General features: G+C 34.6%; 1 protein-coding gene across 2 annotated transcripts in view; it reads right to left on the bottom strand.

Moving 5' to 3' along the window:
• Positions 1-3671: 3671 nt before the first annotated feature.
• Positions 3672-16739, bottom strand: part of ttc28 (tetratricopeptide repeat domain 28) — a 253373-nt gene continuing 240305 nt past the window's right edge. The window contains exons 15-23 of one of the 2 annotated variants that reach the window (XM_073829886.1): positions 15626-16134; positions 13345-13592; positions 13050-13174; positions 10353-10584; positions 10154-10230; positions 8179-8202; positions 7882-8011; positions 7701-7808; positions 3672-6040 (exon numbers count right to left, since the gene is read on the bottom strand). In XM_073829886.1, coding sequence (XP_073685987.1) covers positions 4440-6040; positions 7701-7808; positions 7882-8011; positions 8179-8202; positions 10154-10230; positions 10353-10584; positions 13050-13174; positions 13345-13592; positions 15626-16134 — 3054 coding nt within the window. In that variant the 3' untranslated portion in view covers positions 3672-4439. The remainder of the gene's footprint in view (positions 6041-7700; positions 7809-7881; positions 8012-8178; positions 8203-10153; positions 10231-10352; positions 10585-13049; positions 13175-13344; positions 13593-15625; positions 16135-16739) is intronic. The other variant, XM_073829887.1, reaches the window with a different exon arrangement.

Genomic DNA, 16739 nt, shown 5'->3' with positions numbered 1-16739 from the left:
GCCGACGTCACGGCTGATGTCACAAGCCAAGCGATTCCGCCCTTTACACCCGGAGCTTCAATTTATGTTTATTATTATTTTTTAATTCAGAAAGGATGTGTAGAATCATAAACCACTGAGCTTTTGAAAGTATATGTGCGATTTAATTCATGTAATTAATATTATCCTTGAGTATGGTATCAAATGGCACAACTGCTCATTATTGAAATGCCACTTTAGAATAATGGTATGGTTTGTTAGGATAGGAAAATATTTGGCCGAGATAGAACTATTTAAAAATCTGGAGGGTGCAAAAAAAAAAAAACTAAATACAGTACAATAAACAAAATATTGAGAAAATCACCTTTAAAGTTGTCCAAATTAAGTTCTTAGCGATGCATATTTCTAATCAAAAATTAATCTTTGTTATATTTACGGTAGGAAATTTACAAAATGTCTTTGTGCAACATGATCTTTACATAATATTCTAATGATTTGGGGCATAAAAGAATTTATTTTGAACCATATGTATTGTTGGCTATTGCTACAAATATAAATGTGCTACTTAAGACTGGTTTTGTGGTGCAGGGTTACAAATAGGAGTTGCTTCTGCTCTCTTAGACCTATATTTTAGCTTCTTTGTGACTCAGGACATTCATCAGCCAACTTCATGAGATGCATTTTGGGATGCATTTATTCACTACTGAAGGTTTACGTGCATGCTGGACATCACATTCAGCTGAATAAATTAGCTTTCCATTAATGTATGATTTGTTAGCATAGAACAATAAATGGCTGATCTCCAACTATTTGAAAATCTGGAATCTGAGGGTGCAAAAAAAATCTAAATATTGAGAAAATCACCTTTAAAGTTGTCCAAATGAAGTTCTTAGCGATGCATATTACTAATCAAAAATTACACGTTATATTTATGGTGAACATGAACATTACTTAATATCCTACTGATTTTGGGCATAAAAGAAAAATCAATAATTTTGACCCATACAATGTATTGTTGGCTATTGCTACAAATATACATGCTACTTAAGACTGGTTTTGTGGTCCAGAGTCATATATAGGAGTTGCAAAACATGAAGAGGGCTCTATGAATCTCTATTAGGCTTATATTTGAGCTTCTCTGTCACTCGGGGCATTCATCAACTAACTTGCATTTTTGGATGCTTTTAATCACTATTAAAAGTTCACATGCATGCTGGACACCTGTTGATTATTTTCCATCACTATCTGTTCCATATAATGGATTTATTTACATGCATTTGGCAGACCCTTTTATCCGAAGTGACTTTTTACTGTGATTTAAGGAAGACACACACTAAAATGTAATTCAAGGCAAGGCAAGTTTATTTTAATTCAGTGTAACAATAGTTTATATACCAAAAATTCTTGTCAGGCAAATTTAGAACAACACTCACTACATGGCATTAAAAAACTATTTGTGACCCTGGATCACAAAACAAATCAAAAGGGTCATTTTTATTTTTTATTTATACTTAATCTGAATGCTGAATAAATAAGCTTTCCGTTGATGGTTTGTTAGGGTAGAGCAATATTTGGCAGAGATACAACTATTTGAAAATCTGGAATCTGAGGGTGCAAAACAATCTAAATACTGAGAAAATCGCCTTAAAGTTGTCCAAATGAAGTTCTCAGCAATGTATATTACTAATCAAAAATTAAGTTTTGATATATCTACAATAAAAATGTACAAAATATCCTAAAAAGAACTTGATGTTTACTTAACATCCTAATGATTTTTGGCTTAAAAGAAAAATCAATAAGTTTGACCCATACAGTGTATTTTTGGCTATTGCTACTAAAGACTGGCTTTGTGGTCCAGGGTCACATGTAGGCATCACAGTGCAGCACTAAAATACTAATTAACATTAATTTTAAATACAATAAAATGTAGTATGATCACTTTTCTACATTTTTGGCCAGAATAAGCATGTTGCTTTGATTTTTGACATAAATATAGCTGAATGGCAACATTATTTCACCCATATTTTGATATTTTATTTTCACAAAAGGTATTTGAAACAATGAAGTAGGCACTTGCATTCAATATTCATTTAATATCAAATGCAATTTATTTAATACATTTAATTGATGCAGACACCAAAATGGGACATCTCGTCTGTGACCCATTTTCGAACTGAACCCATTGCCTTGGTTTTGCTAAAACAAAGCTCTATTGTTTGAGCTATGGGAACACTATATTGGGTGTTTGATTTATAAATTCAAGATAATCATGGAAAAATATGTAAAGTTTTTGCTTGTGGCATACCATGGTACTGAAAGAATAACACATTCCTGGGAATAACTGGAATACCATGATAACATGTCCAAAAACCATGGAAGTACCATTTTTTGTTTGTGTAGACTTTGTATGCTTCTTTTTTTCTAATCATTTGTGACCCTTGACCACAAAACCAGCTCTAAGTAGTGAGGGTATGTTTGTGGCAATAGCCCAAAATACATTGTATGGCTCAAAATGATAGATTTTTCATTTCTGCCAAAAATCATTAGGATATTAAGTAAAGATCATGTTCCATGAGAATATTTTGTAAATTTCCTACCGTAAATATTTCAAAACGTAATTTTTGATTAGTAATATGCATTGCTAAGAACTTCGTTTGGACAAATTTAAAAGCGATTTTCTTAGTATTTAGATTTTTTTGCACCCTCAGATTCCAGATTTGCAAAAAGTTGCATCTCGGCCAAATATTGTCCTATCCTAAAAAAAAACATAAATCAATGGGAAGCTTATTCATTCAGCATTCATTCAGATGATGTATAAATCTCAATTTTATGATATCTTCTGATAACCTTAAAGTAATTCTCTGTGGAATAATACTCAAAAAATTTACAAATATTATTTCTGCATATTGACTATCATGTCACTTCCATTTATGTGAGAAATACTATTCAATTAGTGTCTAATCCCAACTTCATTGCCTTCTAAGACACATACTCATGTTTAGATTTCTACAAATGGCCGTGTCCCTTTATCTGACCAAAGAACATAGTCCACATGTGCTGAAGGAATATATTTGGGAACAAATATTTGTGAAAATAGTGAATTTTGAATCACTATAAGGATACAATTGTCTAGAAATAAGAAAAAATGAACAAAACCCTATTTGTAAAGTACAATCATTATGCCTAATTACTGTGGAAAATGCACTGATTTGTGACCCTGCATCACAAAACCAGTCATAAAGGTCATTTCTTTTAAATTGAGGTTTTGTACATCATCTGAAAGCTGAATAAATAGCTTTCCATTGGTGTATGGTGTTAGGATACGACAATATTTGGCCGAGATATTGTATAACTATTTGAAAATTTGAAAATCTAAAAAAAAAAATGCAAAAAAAATCTAAATATTGAGAAACTCGCCTTTAAAGTTGTCTGAATAAAGTTCTTAGCAATGCACATTACTAATCAAAAATTACGTTTTGATATATTTACAGTAGGAAATTTACAAAATATCTAAATGGACAATAAACTTTAATATCCTAATATTTTTTGCCGATAATTTTGATCCATTTGTAACAAAATACTTTGTTATGAATCGATTGTGGGATTTACTATTTTAATTTGTGAAGCTATTCTAATAGTTCTATTCTGTTGTACAGTAATATAAAAATGAATAACAGACCACCGCAAGAGAGTAAATTAAACTTTTTATTGAGACCATTTTACTGAGAAATGACTGAGATATGTCTGGATGAGAGTCCACATATGCAAAATCTCTGTTAAAAAGACACTGAATCACTGGAGAGCAAGAGAACCCATGCTGTAATACTGACACTCAATTCACATAGAAGTCAGGTCAGGTGCATCGTCACCATCTCAATAAAAATATGAAAATGTTTTTTCAACTTTTTTTGTGCATGGTTTGCTTCTTTAACAATATAAAAACGTATAATACTGATTGCAAAACGTTGATTTAATTTACAAAACAAATAACTGTAATAACAATTACCATCCATAATAATAATAATAATAATAATAATAACAATAACAATAATTATATTTAAAAAAAACAAAAAGAAAAACAAAAAAAACAAAAGAAATAAACCAGTCAAAGCCGCATCATCTTCACTAACACAAACAGCGAGCCTTTTTGTCTTTTTTGTTGAAATACCATTTTGGTATAATCTCGTTTTTTTTTTCGTAGTTTTTTTTTTGTTTGTTTGTTTGTCTGACATGCCTTGCGCAAGTCTACGATCAGTCTGCATATATAAACGGTCCTTTACAGTGTAGGTGGAAGCATAAGGATTATATGCTCTCTGCACGGAAAATTAAACAGTAGGCAGTTTGAGGCTTCAGGGAATGTGCACTTCCTCACCCAGACTGTCCTTTTCACTGTTTTCAAGAGTCATAAATACTCAAAATACTCCTTTATCAAGAGAAGCCAGTCACTGAGGGACAGAATCTCAACATTTAGATGAAGGGAAGAACCGTCCTGGCGACAGGAACTTGTATCCGTTCCCCGAAGGCAGTCGGATGGAATGCGAACCCGGACTGCTTCCGGTGGAAGCCGTCGGAGAAGGCGCGACTCTCCTGGGATCGATCTTGCGGTGGCCATTAGGTGGGTTTCTGTGCTCGAGCGCCACATCCTGGCCGGGCGTATCCTGTCCCGTCACGCCATGCCTGGGCGAGAGGTTCAGAAGGCCCAGGACATCTCGTTTGGCGGTGCTTAGCTTCCCGCCACGGAGCGCCCGCATCGGTCCCGAGTGCTGCTGTTGGGTCGCGCTCGCCCAGAAGGTCTTGAGATTGTGGATCGCTTGGACTTTTTCATCAATTGCAGCCAATTTGAGTCGGTCGATATCCGGGGCATCCGCCGGACTGGAGCGCGTCGAGCCCGTTGAGGAGTAGGACAAGGCCGGCGAGGGCGCGCTCCCAGATGGCGACTGGTGCCCTGAACTGGGTGAGATGTTGCTGGGCGAACGTGAGATGTGGCCGCTGTAGGGCGAGCTGGGATATTTGAGTTTAAACTGGGCGTGACTTTCGGAAGTTGGCGATGGTTGGCTGCCTTCCTTGAGGGATGTCTCGGACGTAGCGGGGCTGTTGTATCCCGAGCTGACCTTCTGTAGGGACGACGTACGGGAGGGCGGCTTGGGACGCGTCGTGAGTGGAGACGACTGAGCCTTGATGCTCGCCCGGCTACTAGGGCGACTGAATGCGCTCGTCTCCGAGGAACGGAAAGCAGACCCACCGGTTGGGGTTGGAGGTCCTCCGCTGGCCGTCCCGTCACCCAGCGGGACGCTCCCAGTGCTTCTCTGCAAAGTCTCGACGGCCCGCATGTGGCTTTGCGTCTCTTCCAGAATCTTCTGCGCCAGCTCCTGCGGGTCCAGAGGGGTTCCGGGTGTCCGCTCCTCTTGGGACTTCACAGTGCTGTCCGTTTCCGTGCTGGACTGATCAGACTCGCCCGTGTCGGAGCTGCTCACCTTCCCGACTTTCTGGAAGGGCGAGTTGGGACTGGGAACTAGAGTAGCTTTGATAGGAGACGTTGGGGTGCTGACACTTCCCCTGGAGGACACGGACACTGCGTAACCCCTGCCGGTCCCGCCGCGCGCAGCGCCCCGATGGTTCCTGTGGTTTGCGGGACGAGGGAGCGTGTCGCATTGGCTACCCAACGGCTCACTGCTGATTATACTGTATCCTTCATACTCTTCATCATCATGCCCTCCTACGGCTCCATGTGGGGACGAGCGACTGCGGGGCACCGCCGTGTGCCGGTGGGATGCGAACAGCCCGGCTCCGCCCCGATGCCGTTCTAGTTCCTGCTGGCGCGAACGCTGGCTGATGAAGTCGGACGCGCCTTCGGGACGGGACAGGAAGCTCATGGAGGAGGCGATGGAGCTCAGGCTGTAGACGGAGATGGCGTCCGAGGCCAGGCTGTCGGGGCACGGAGGGGAGAAGGGAGGGTTGGGGTAGCCCATAGGCAGCTGGTGGGACACAGACTGTGCCGAGGCCAGAGACTCCAGAGACGATGAACTGTCCAGACTCAGACGCTTCGGCAGCTCAGTAGAGTCTGAGGGGAATTACCAAGAGGGCAATTATTACCAAGTCAGATGTTATTTTATGTATATAAAACACGTTATATATTTTAAGGGTGTATAGATATAGAAATTTTATTGCCAGTAAAAATAGTAATAGTGATTACTCATGGCATGTAATTAAAGACATTATTATAAATATTATTATTACTATAAAATAGTAATAATAATATTATCTTTTCCATTTTTACCAGTATTGTAATGATTACACAACATAAATATATGATATATATAATTTTTTAATCAAATTTTATTTTGATAATTTTTTAGTCAGAAGTTTAAATTAGTCAAAATGTAACTTTCTTTTAAAAGGATATTGGAATTTCATTGGAGGGAAAAATTGCAATAATAATAATAATTTTTTATACTTAATTCGTATGCCATAATGAATGACTATTATTACATATTATACATATTATTAACATAACTTTAAAAGTTGTAAAAAAAAAATTTTTTGTTTTAGTCATAGTTATTGTCTTTTGAAATGTTTTTTAAGCCAGTAAAATACTAATAATGATTATTTATTGCATGTAATAAATTACATCAATTTTTTAAAAAGCAAAATTTAGTAGTTGCTAATGTTTAGTCCTTTAAATTTATGATTTCACATCCATTAATTGTAGTCTATTTTATTCTGACTGAAATTGCATCTTTTTTCTTTTGAATAACTTTAGAAATTTTAAAATAACACATTTTATTCCTTATGCACTGTTACGTATTGAAGCTAAATAAAAAATAAAAAAAAGGTAATTGCAACTTTTGTCTCACAAATCCGACTTTTTTCTCAGAATTGCATGATACAAACTCACAATTCTGACTTTTGTCTCGGAACTGTGAGATATAAACTCGCAATTGCGTGTTATAAAGTCAGAATTATGATATAAAGATATTAAGGTATTAAGTCACAATTCTAACTTTTAGTTTATATCTCACAATTCTGACTTAAGTCGCAATTGTGTGTTATAAAGTCAGAATTTAGTTACAAACTCGCAATTCAGGGAAAAAATTGAGAGATAAAAAATGTGCAATTCCGAAAAAAAAGTCTTTATTTGTCAAAATTGCAAGTTTATGTCTTGCAATTCTGACTTTCTAACTCGCAATTGTGAGTTTATATCATGCACTTTTGAGAAAAGTCAGAATTGTGAATTTTTATCTTGCAATTCGGACTTTATAACATGCAATTGCAAGTTTACATTAAGCAATTCTGACTTCATTTCTCAGAATTGTAAGTTTATATCTCACAATTCTGACGTCATAACTCGTAATTGTGAGTTTATATCTCATAATTCTGAGAAAAAAAGTCAGAATTGTGAGATAAAAAGTCGCAATTACCTTTTTTTATTCAGTGGTGGAAACGTCCATAGTTCTTGTTCCATAGTTATGGTTATTTTTTAATTCTTTTTATGTAAAGAACTTTAAATTAGCAGTGTGTAAGCTGTGCTATAAAAATAAACTTGCCTTGTCTATAAATTAAAATACTAACAGCTTCTTTTGAGTAAACTGATATATGAGCTAATCTTATTGATACAGCTTTTTCCTTGTCTTTAGTATCGGTGATCAAATTCTTATTCATTTACAATTAATGAATCAGTTTTGTTAATGTGATTAACAGTGTGAGGCTGATGCAATGCTCACCAAACAGGGCCAGTAGCGACTGCAGGGCAAAGTGCATGGTGCGACGGTTGGCCTGTTTGCCCGTCTTCAACACCACCTCCTCCTGACCGACCTCACACAGGTCAAACCCTGGAGAAAGAGAAAACCTTCAGCATGAAGTAAAGCATCTCAGTCAGTACTTATATGCTGAAGCTACTCTTACCCAGAGCAGCCAGGAACTCATGGCAGCCAGGAAGTCTCCAGAGCTGCACACTGATGGACACTTGGATGGGCGCGAGAGAGAAATCATGCTCCTTCTCTCCAGACTGAAGCTGCACCAAAACCTGATGGAGCTGCGGAAAAACAACAATGATCTCAATGATAAAAGTCTGTCCAATATATAAGCATCTTGTTTTATTTATAATAAAACATTACAGCTAAAAAATCACAGGCAAGTTAATTTACGGTAGTGTATTAGCGTTAGTCAGAGTTAGTTGAAAGCAGATATTTAAGCACTTACCATTCCAACTACATTTTTAACAGCCTTTAGTGGTAAGTTTAGGAAAAGAGAAGGAAAGAGGATTGTTAAAAAGCAAACATGAGCATCTCAATAATATAGCAGGCACTCTTAACAGCAGTGTAGTTACGCACAGATCAGATGCATGAGCACAGAATAGTTTGCTTAAAAGAATAAGTTCACTTCCAGGACAACTCCCTTGTCCAAGATGTTCATGACTTTCTTTCTTCAGTCGTAAAGAAGTTATGCTTTTTGAGGAAAAAACTCTCTCCTTATAGTGGACTTCTATGGTGTCCGCGAGTTTGAACTTCCAAAATGCAGTTTAAATGCAGCTTCAAAGGGCTCCAGCCAAGAAAAAACAGTAATATTGCAGAATGTTATTACAATAGAAAAAAAGTTTATTTTATTTTAATATACTTTAAAGTATAATTTATTCCTGTGATGCAAAGCTGAATTTTCATCAGCTGTTACTTCATTCCTAAGTGTCACATGATCCTTCAGAAATCATTCTAATATGCTGATTTATTAGAATTATCAATGTTGGAAACAGTTGTACTGCCATATATTTTTTTGAAACCTGTGATTCTTTTCTTCAGGATTTTTTGATCAATAAGTTAAAAAGTTAACAGCATTTATTCAAAATATAATACTTTTCTAACAATGTAAATCTATGCTATCACTTTGTAATAATTTGACACATCCTTGGTGAATAAAGTATTCATTTCTTAAAAAAAAAAAAAAATGTATTTTTTCAATTCAATTAAATTCATATTGCTTTATTGGCATGACATACTTAGGTACATATTGCCAAAGCATTGTAGTTAGCAGAATAAAAACAAAACAAAAATACATATATTATACATCCATAAATAAACTAATAAAATACACATATAATACATCCATATATATATATATATTTATATAAAAAATTGACTGATCCCAAACTTTGAACAGTACTGTATAGTGTTAGAAAATTAAACAAATGCTGTTTTATTGATCAAAGAATCCTGAAAAAATGTATCACAAGTTCCAAAAAATATATTAAGCAGCACAACTGTTTCTGGCACTGACGATAAATCAGCGTTTTAGTATGATTTTTTTGAAGGATCATGTGACACTGAAGACTTTAATTCAACTTTAATTACAGATATAAATAAAATTTTAATGTATATTAATATAGAAAAACACAGTTTTACATTGTTATAATATTTCACAATATAAATTTTTTTTTCAGTATTTTCGATCAAATGAACACAGCCTTAATGAGCATAAGAAACTTCTTTAAAAAACATACCAATCCCAAACTTTTGAGTAATAGTGTATATATTTTTTAAGCTCTAATGTTCGTCTTATCTAGCTCTGCGTCAGCTCAATGTATTTCAGTTTATGAAGTATGGGGTTTGTTGAAACATTCCCATCTCATTTTCTCCTCCAACTTTAAAATCATCCTACATCGCAGTTTTTGTGAAGGGCGTTAGATCTTTGCACGTTCACTTTGTAAACACTGGGTCGGTACTTCTGCAGCGATGTAGGATGTTTCTGAAGTTGGAGGAGAAATTGAGATGGGAGCTTTTCGACATACCCTAACTGTCTTGAACCGGAATACACCGAGTTGACGCAGAGCTAGACAAGACCAGCATTTGAGGTTAAAAAGTATATAAATTGTCAATTTCTTAAGAAAATAACAGATCGTTTCACTAGATAAGACACTTCTTCCTCTGCTGGGATCATTTAGGGCCCTTTGAAGCTGCATTTAAACTGCATTTTGGAAGCTCAGATTCACAGGCACCATAGAAGTCCACCATATGGAGAAAATTCCTGAAATGTTTTCCTAAAAAAAACAATTTCTTTACAACTGAAGAAAGAAAGACATAAACATCTTGGATGACGAGGGAGTGAGTGCATTATATGTAAACTTTTGTTCTGGAAGTGAACTTCTCCTTTAATGAAAAGGTAGATACATGCTGTGACATCTTACCCGGTTGATCAGCTGTTCTCCGGTTTCTGACGCTGTGATCAGTTTACACAACGCCTGCAGAGCAGGAGGAGGCAAACCTGCAAACATGAAGGACAAATAACTCTTTAACCCTTGTAAATCTGTCATTATGCTATATTATCAACACATCTCTTCTAATTTGCACGGGTTTAGTACTGGTTTTGGTGAGAGTGTGTCGTACCCAGCAGTGACTGTAGGGTGGTGCTGCATTGCTGCAGTCGGTCTCCAGGGTCAGTGGTTGGGAAGAAGACCGCTGCGGGAAGGCCCGTTCCAGCCGAGTCCAGCCTGAATCCTACCGCGGTCAGCAGAGCCTGCCAGCCCGGCACGCCGCCCACCTTATTCTCCACACTCTGCTGAGACGTGTACATGGAGTTCCTCTGGCCGTTCTGAATGCGCTGGAGAGATTTCTCCACCTGGGGGAGCCACAGAAACACAGATGATTTGCTGTACAATACCAAACAAAAAGTCAGATACTCCAACTTATTGTCTGTCACTACTATTTCAACATTTTCTATCCAGACAAAAAGTCAGATACTCCAACTTATTGTCTGTCACTACTATTTCAACATTTTCAATTGAAAATAAAAATGAAACCTATAAAAAAAACACTAAATGAAAAACAAATGATAAGTAGGTAAAGTGGTAACACTTTACAATAAGGTGTCATTTGTTAACATAAGTGAATGTATTAGCTAACATGAAAGAACTATGACCAGTACATTTATTACACTATTTGTTAATCTTATTTGTTAATGTTGGTTAATAAAAAGAAGAAAATATCCAGTTTTTTATATATATTTTATATATTATTTATTTTATATATATTTTATATATTTATTTTTTTATTATTATATATTATTTTTATATAATTTTTTATATATGTCATTTATTTTATATATTAAATATTTTTTATTATTATATATAATTTTTTTTTATTGAAAATTACACTTCATTGTGTATATATATAGCATTTTTATATACAAAATAATATATAATAATTTTAAAAAGATTAAGGTTAACATAAAAAATATTTTTAAAATAAAAAAAAGTATTTATTATTAGTATGTATGCATGTAATGCAATACATATATATATATATATATATATATGTCATATAAAAATTGCATAAATATTAAATCCACATTTTATATTGTAAAATATTTTATACTAAATTTTATACTGTAATATTTTATACTATAACATATACTCTCATAATTATATTTTACTTTAGCCACATTGTTGTATATAACTAATATATATACACACAATTATATGATTACATTTAATACTTTTAAGCAAAAAGATAAAGAACTACATAACAAATACAAAAAAAACTGCTATATCTAAAGTAGTAGTATAGTCTACTACTGTATGTGATACAGTGCCCTCCACTAATAGTGGCACCCTTAGTAAATACGAGCAAAGGTGACTGTGAAAATAAATCTGCATCGTTTATCCTTTAGAACTTTCATTCAAAAAATTCACAAAATTCTAACCTTTCATTGATGGAAATATATGATGGAAAATGGGGGGGAAATCTCATTATAAAATAAATGTTTTTCTCTAGTTCATGTTGGCCATAATTTTTGGCACCCCTAAAAATTTGTCTAAGTAAAATATCTCTAAAGTATATTCCCATTAATATTACATTTTTTTTTAGCACACCAGGGTGGCTAGGAGTATAAAATTGTCCAGTCATGACTTTCTGTTCCACAGGATTATAAATATGAAGAACACAAAAGCCAAATTCTCTTAATCATCCATCGCAAGAAGTAAAACCAAAGAATGTAGTTCTGATGTGCAGAACAAGTTTGTTGAGCTTCACAAAATAGAAAGTGGCTGTAAGAAAAGAGCTAAAGCATTGAAAGTCCCACCATCAGGGCAATAATTATTCCAATCAACTAAAGATGTTACAAATCTGCCTAGAAGAGGATGTGTGTTGATATCATCCTAATGCATGATAAGGAGGAGAGTTTGAGTGGCCAAAGACTCTCCAAGAATCACAGTTGGAGAATTGCAGAGAATTGTTGAGTCTTGGGGTCAGAAAGCCTAAAATAAAATGATCAAACAGCCCCTACATCACCACATGTTGTTCCAGAGGGTTTCAAGAAAAAATCCTCCTGGCTCATCCAAAAACAAACTCCAGCATATTCACTTGTCAGACATGATTGGAACTTCAAACCGGACTGGTGTCTATGGTCAGATGAAACTAAAAATGAGCTTTTTGGCAGCTAACCCTCCAGATGGTTCTGGTGCAGACAGGGATAAAAAAGTACTGAAGAGAAGAAGCACCAACATGAAGCTGGGAAGAGAGAGATTCTGGAGAATCTAGAGAGATTCTGTATGAAGGAATGGTATCTCTTGTCAGGTGTTCTCCAAACTCATTAGACATTGTTGGAGAAAACTCAGAACTGTTATCTTGGGAAAAGGATGTTGCAATAATTGGGTGCCAATAATCGTGGCCAACGTGAACTAGAGAAAACATTTATTTCATAATGAGATTTCACCCCTAGGTTCTATTGTTTTACTTCAATGACAGGTTAGAATTTTGTGAGTTTTTTGAATGAAAGATCAAAAGGATAAATTATGCAGACTTATTTTCACATCCACTTTTGCTCATATTTACCAAGGGTGCCAATATTAGTGGAGGGCACTGTATATATACTATAGTACTGCACATAAACACTATATGCACAATGTATACAAAATACAACAGAACTATGTAAAGCATATAAAATGTTCTATAACAGATTAATATGAACACATAATACATATTTTACATACTGTAGTACACTACTATATGCACAAGCATAACATATATTCTCAGCGAATGTAAATTAGGCCAGTGGTCCTGGTAAAGCTGCTGTGTGTTTCTCACCAGGTGTAGCAGAACCCTGAGGGCATCCCTGGCTTTGTCTGGAAACTGCAGGATCTCAGCCAGAGCCTGACCAATCAGAGACGACGGGCTGTTCAGTTTCACGTCACTGCCAATCAGCATGAAGCCTGTGGAGACATATTCAAATCATGAGGAGAACAGCAAACAAGCCTTCAAACTACCCACTATATCCTCAATACTGCCTACTACTATTGTGACATGTGACAGTATGCAGTAGTATACTATATTACATGACTGTACTTGTATGGTTTGCTTATATATAGTTTTGCTATCATACCTGCCCAGTTGGAGGGGTGTGAGAACTGTTTGCTGCTCTGGACGGTCTTCATGGCGTCTGCGAGGGCCGCGCTGGCTTTGGTGCCGTTGAGCAGAGCGCTGTAGAAGGCGTGGACGAACATCTTGGAGGCCGCGACGGGAACCGGCCACAGAGACACCAGCACACACTGAGCTCCAGCCGCCAGGAAAGCCCTCGTCAAACCCACCACTCCATCCGCTGTAACTTTACTGTCTGACTCCTGGTACGAGCTGCAGGGTTATGAAAACACTCTCTATCAGCATCATGGAGCAGTAATTCACTGGAATACAGATGCTATTATCTTTAATAGACTGTAAAACTACTGTGGATGTGGCTGCAGCCGTAGTACGGCCTGTTAAACAGAAGTTATGTATGAAAACGCTCATGAGTAGATGAGGGTGGGCAGTAGGAACAAAAAAAGAAGTGTATATAACAGTATGAGTGATTAGATATCAAGGTAACAGTACACGCATACACAGTAATAATTTACATGCTGTATATACAATTATATAACACACATATTTTTATATAGTTATATAAAGTACTATATCCACATTATAGTTAAAAAATAGAATTAATAAAAGCATATAAAATTGAATATAACAAAACAAAAATTTTAATTTTAATTTATATACAGTCATATATAATGACTATTCAAAGAAAGTGAATTATATTTATTACATATTAAAAATGTTGCTATATCAATTAACTAAAATATGAATATATTAAAAAAATCCTTAGAATAAAATGTAATTAAATAAAATGTAATTAATGGATTTTTTAAAAATCCATTTAAATCTTGGTCGACATAAACAAAAAGATCAGATAAAATAAAACAACAAAAGACTCAAAACAGTTTAATAATAATAGGCACATAGTACAAATAAAATAAAATAAAATAAACAACAAACAACAAACAAAAAAACTAAATTGATTATTTTTATAAATTATTTTTTTAGTAATAGTATTAGTATTAGTACTACTACTTATAATAATAATAATAATAATTTATAAAAAGTAAAATATATTAAAAGAAAATTACAAAATAAAGTTTGTGATTTTATATACATTTATGAATGAAATAAAAATGAAAAAAGTCTAAATCAACTAGAAAATGTCCAGGATGTGAGTTATTAAAAATATTATTATTGAGTTATTAATAAAGAAAACAATTATAAATCACAAAATAAAGTTTGTTTTTCTAAAAATAAAATAAAATAAATAAGATAAAATAAAATTAGAAAATTTAAAAAGCTGAACATAAATAAACAAAAAAACTTGTAATGTTTGAAAAAACAAAAAGACTCAAAATTGTTTCATAATAATAAAAAATTGCTTTACATTATGTAATGCATGAATAGAAAAAAAAAAAAATTTAACAACTATTTTTTATTAGTAATATTAGTACTACTACTACTACTACTACTAATAATTTATATATAAGTCAAATATATTAAAAGAAAATTACAAAATAAAGTTTGTGATTATATATATGTGTATGTGTGTGTGTGTGTGTGTGTGTGTGTGTGTGTGTGTGTGTGTGTGTGTGTGTGTGTATATATATATATATATACACTTATGAAAATAAAAAAAGTCTAAATAAACTACAAAATGTCCAAGACTTTATTTTTAGTACTAATAAAAAATGTAATATAATATGAAAATGTTAATCACAAAATAAAATGTATGTTTTTCTAAAAAAAAAAAAAAATATATATATATATATATATATATATATATATACACACATACACAATTAAATTAAAAATATATAAACATTAAAATATAAAATCAATAAATGAAATATGTATATTGAAATAACTAAAACTGAAATAAAAACAATGAAATTATATAGACATAAAAAAGCAACAACAAAATGACTAAAAAAAGAAAACAATTATAAATCACAAAATAAAGTCTGTTTTTCTAAAAATAGAATAAAATGAAATTTAATTAGAAAATCTAAAAAGCTGAACATTAATAAACAAAAAACTTGTAATGTTTGAAAAAAATAAGAATATATCTAAATAAGAATAATAATAAAACAATAATAATAAAACAAAAATTGCTTCACATTATGTAATAAAAATAACTAAAACGGAAATAAAAATAATGAAATTATATAGACATAACAACAAAATGACTAAAATAATGAACTAAAATTACAATTTAAAACACACACACAAAAAAACTAATTCAAAACATTAATAAAGAACACTAGAATAGTTTTTCAATGATACATAAAAATCACTGGTCTACTGACCCCAGCACGACTAGTTTCGTGGGCAGCCTGAGATCGAGGATGTCGGCTGCGGTGAGCAGGAACTCCTGCAGCGGGGGGCTGTCACAGATGCTTTCGGCATCGCTGGCGTCGTCCGGCACGCGCAGACTCTCCGGGATGGTGTAGTTGGACTTCACTCCGCTCTCTCCACCTCCTGCCCCTCCGCTGGGAGCCGCCGCCACCGGTCCAGAGCCGGAGTCCTGGCTGGGCGTGAGGACCAGAGCCGCCAGCTTCCAGGAGATGTGTGTGGCGAAGTGGGCACACTCGGCCTGCGTCAGGGCGCTCATGACCCGCTCTTTGGTGGCAGCGGGACCGGCCAGCGGCTGGCAGCCCAGTAGATCGGCCACCATGTGGGCCTCCTCCTCAGCGGTGGGCATCGGACCCCAAAGCCAGCGGTCCATCACCGACGGGGGCAGCCGAGGATTCCCGACCACCGCGGCCATGGAGCTTCCGCCGTTACACAGAACTGGACCGGTCCGCCGAGGATGAACCTGACCAGACAAAGACCAGGTGAGTTTGTGGTTAAATGCATGTTGCTGATACTGTCTTATAAAAACATTAAGGCACTTGAGATGGTAAACGACATTGAATTGACCACTTTTCTCCCTCACATCAATCTATACCACACTCCTTAATTACAGTAAAATCACTAAAAGCGCTCAAATCTCATGTGCCTTATTTGCTTTATTAGTCTGTGAAATGAACCAAGAGACCATCAGGGACAAAGTAGTGTATATCAGTGGAAACTACTAAAGTTGTTTTACAAAACAAAAATAAAATTAAATAAAACAATTAATTAGAAAATTAGCTGAAATAAAAAATAAAATAGTAAAAAAAAGTACCAAAATTACTAAAACTCAAAGTAAAAACTAATTAGAAATATATTGCCATGTTAAAATTCCAATTCCTATTTTCCAGTCAATTACTTTTTTTGATGCTTGAAAAAACCCAAGAGAAAAAAACTCAAAACTGTTTAATAATAGTAATAATAATAAGAAGAACACATAAAATAAAAACATTTTTTTTAATAAAAACAAATCCTGGACATTTACAAGAAGTACTACGTTAGACTTTAAGTTATTATAATTAGTAATAC

The sequence above is a fragment of the Garra rufa genome, chromosome 23, assembly GCF_049309525.1.
Source record: "Garra rufa chromosome 23, GarRuf1.0, whole genome shotgun sequence".
Lineage (NCBI taxonomy): Eukaryota > Metazoa > Chordata > Actinopteri > Cypriniformes > Cyprinidae > Garra > Garra rufa.
The sequence above is the reverse complement of the archived record's forward strand: the minus strand, read 5'-3'. Positions and strand labels throughout refer to the sequence as shown.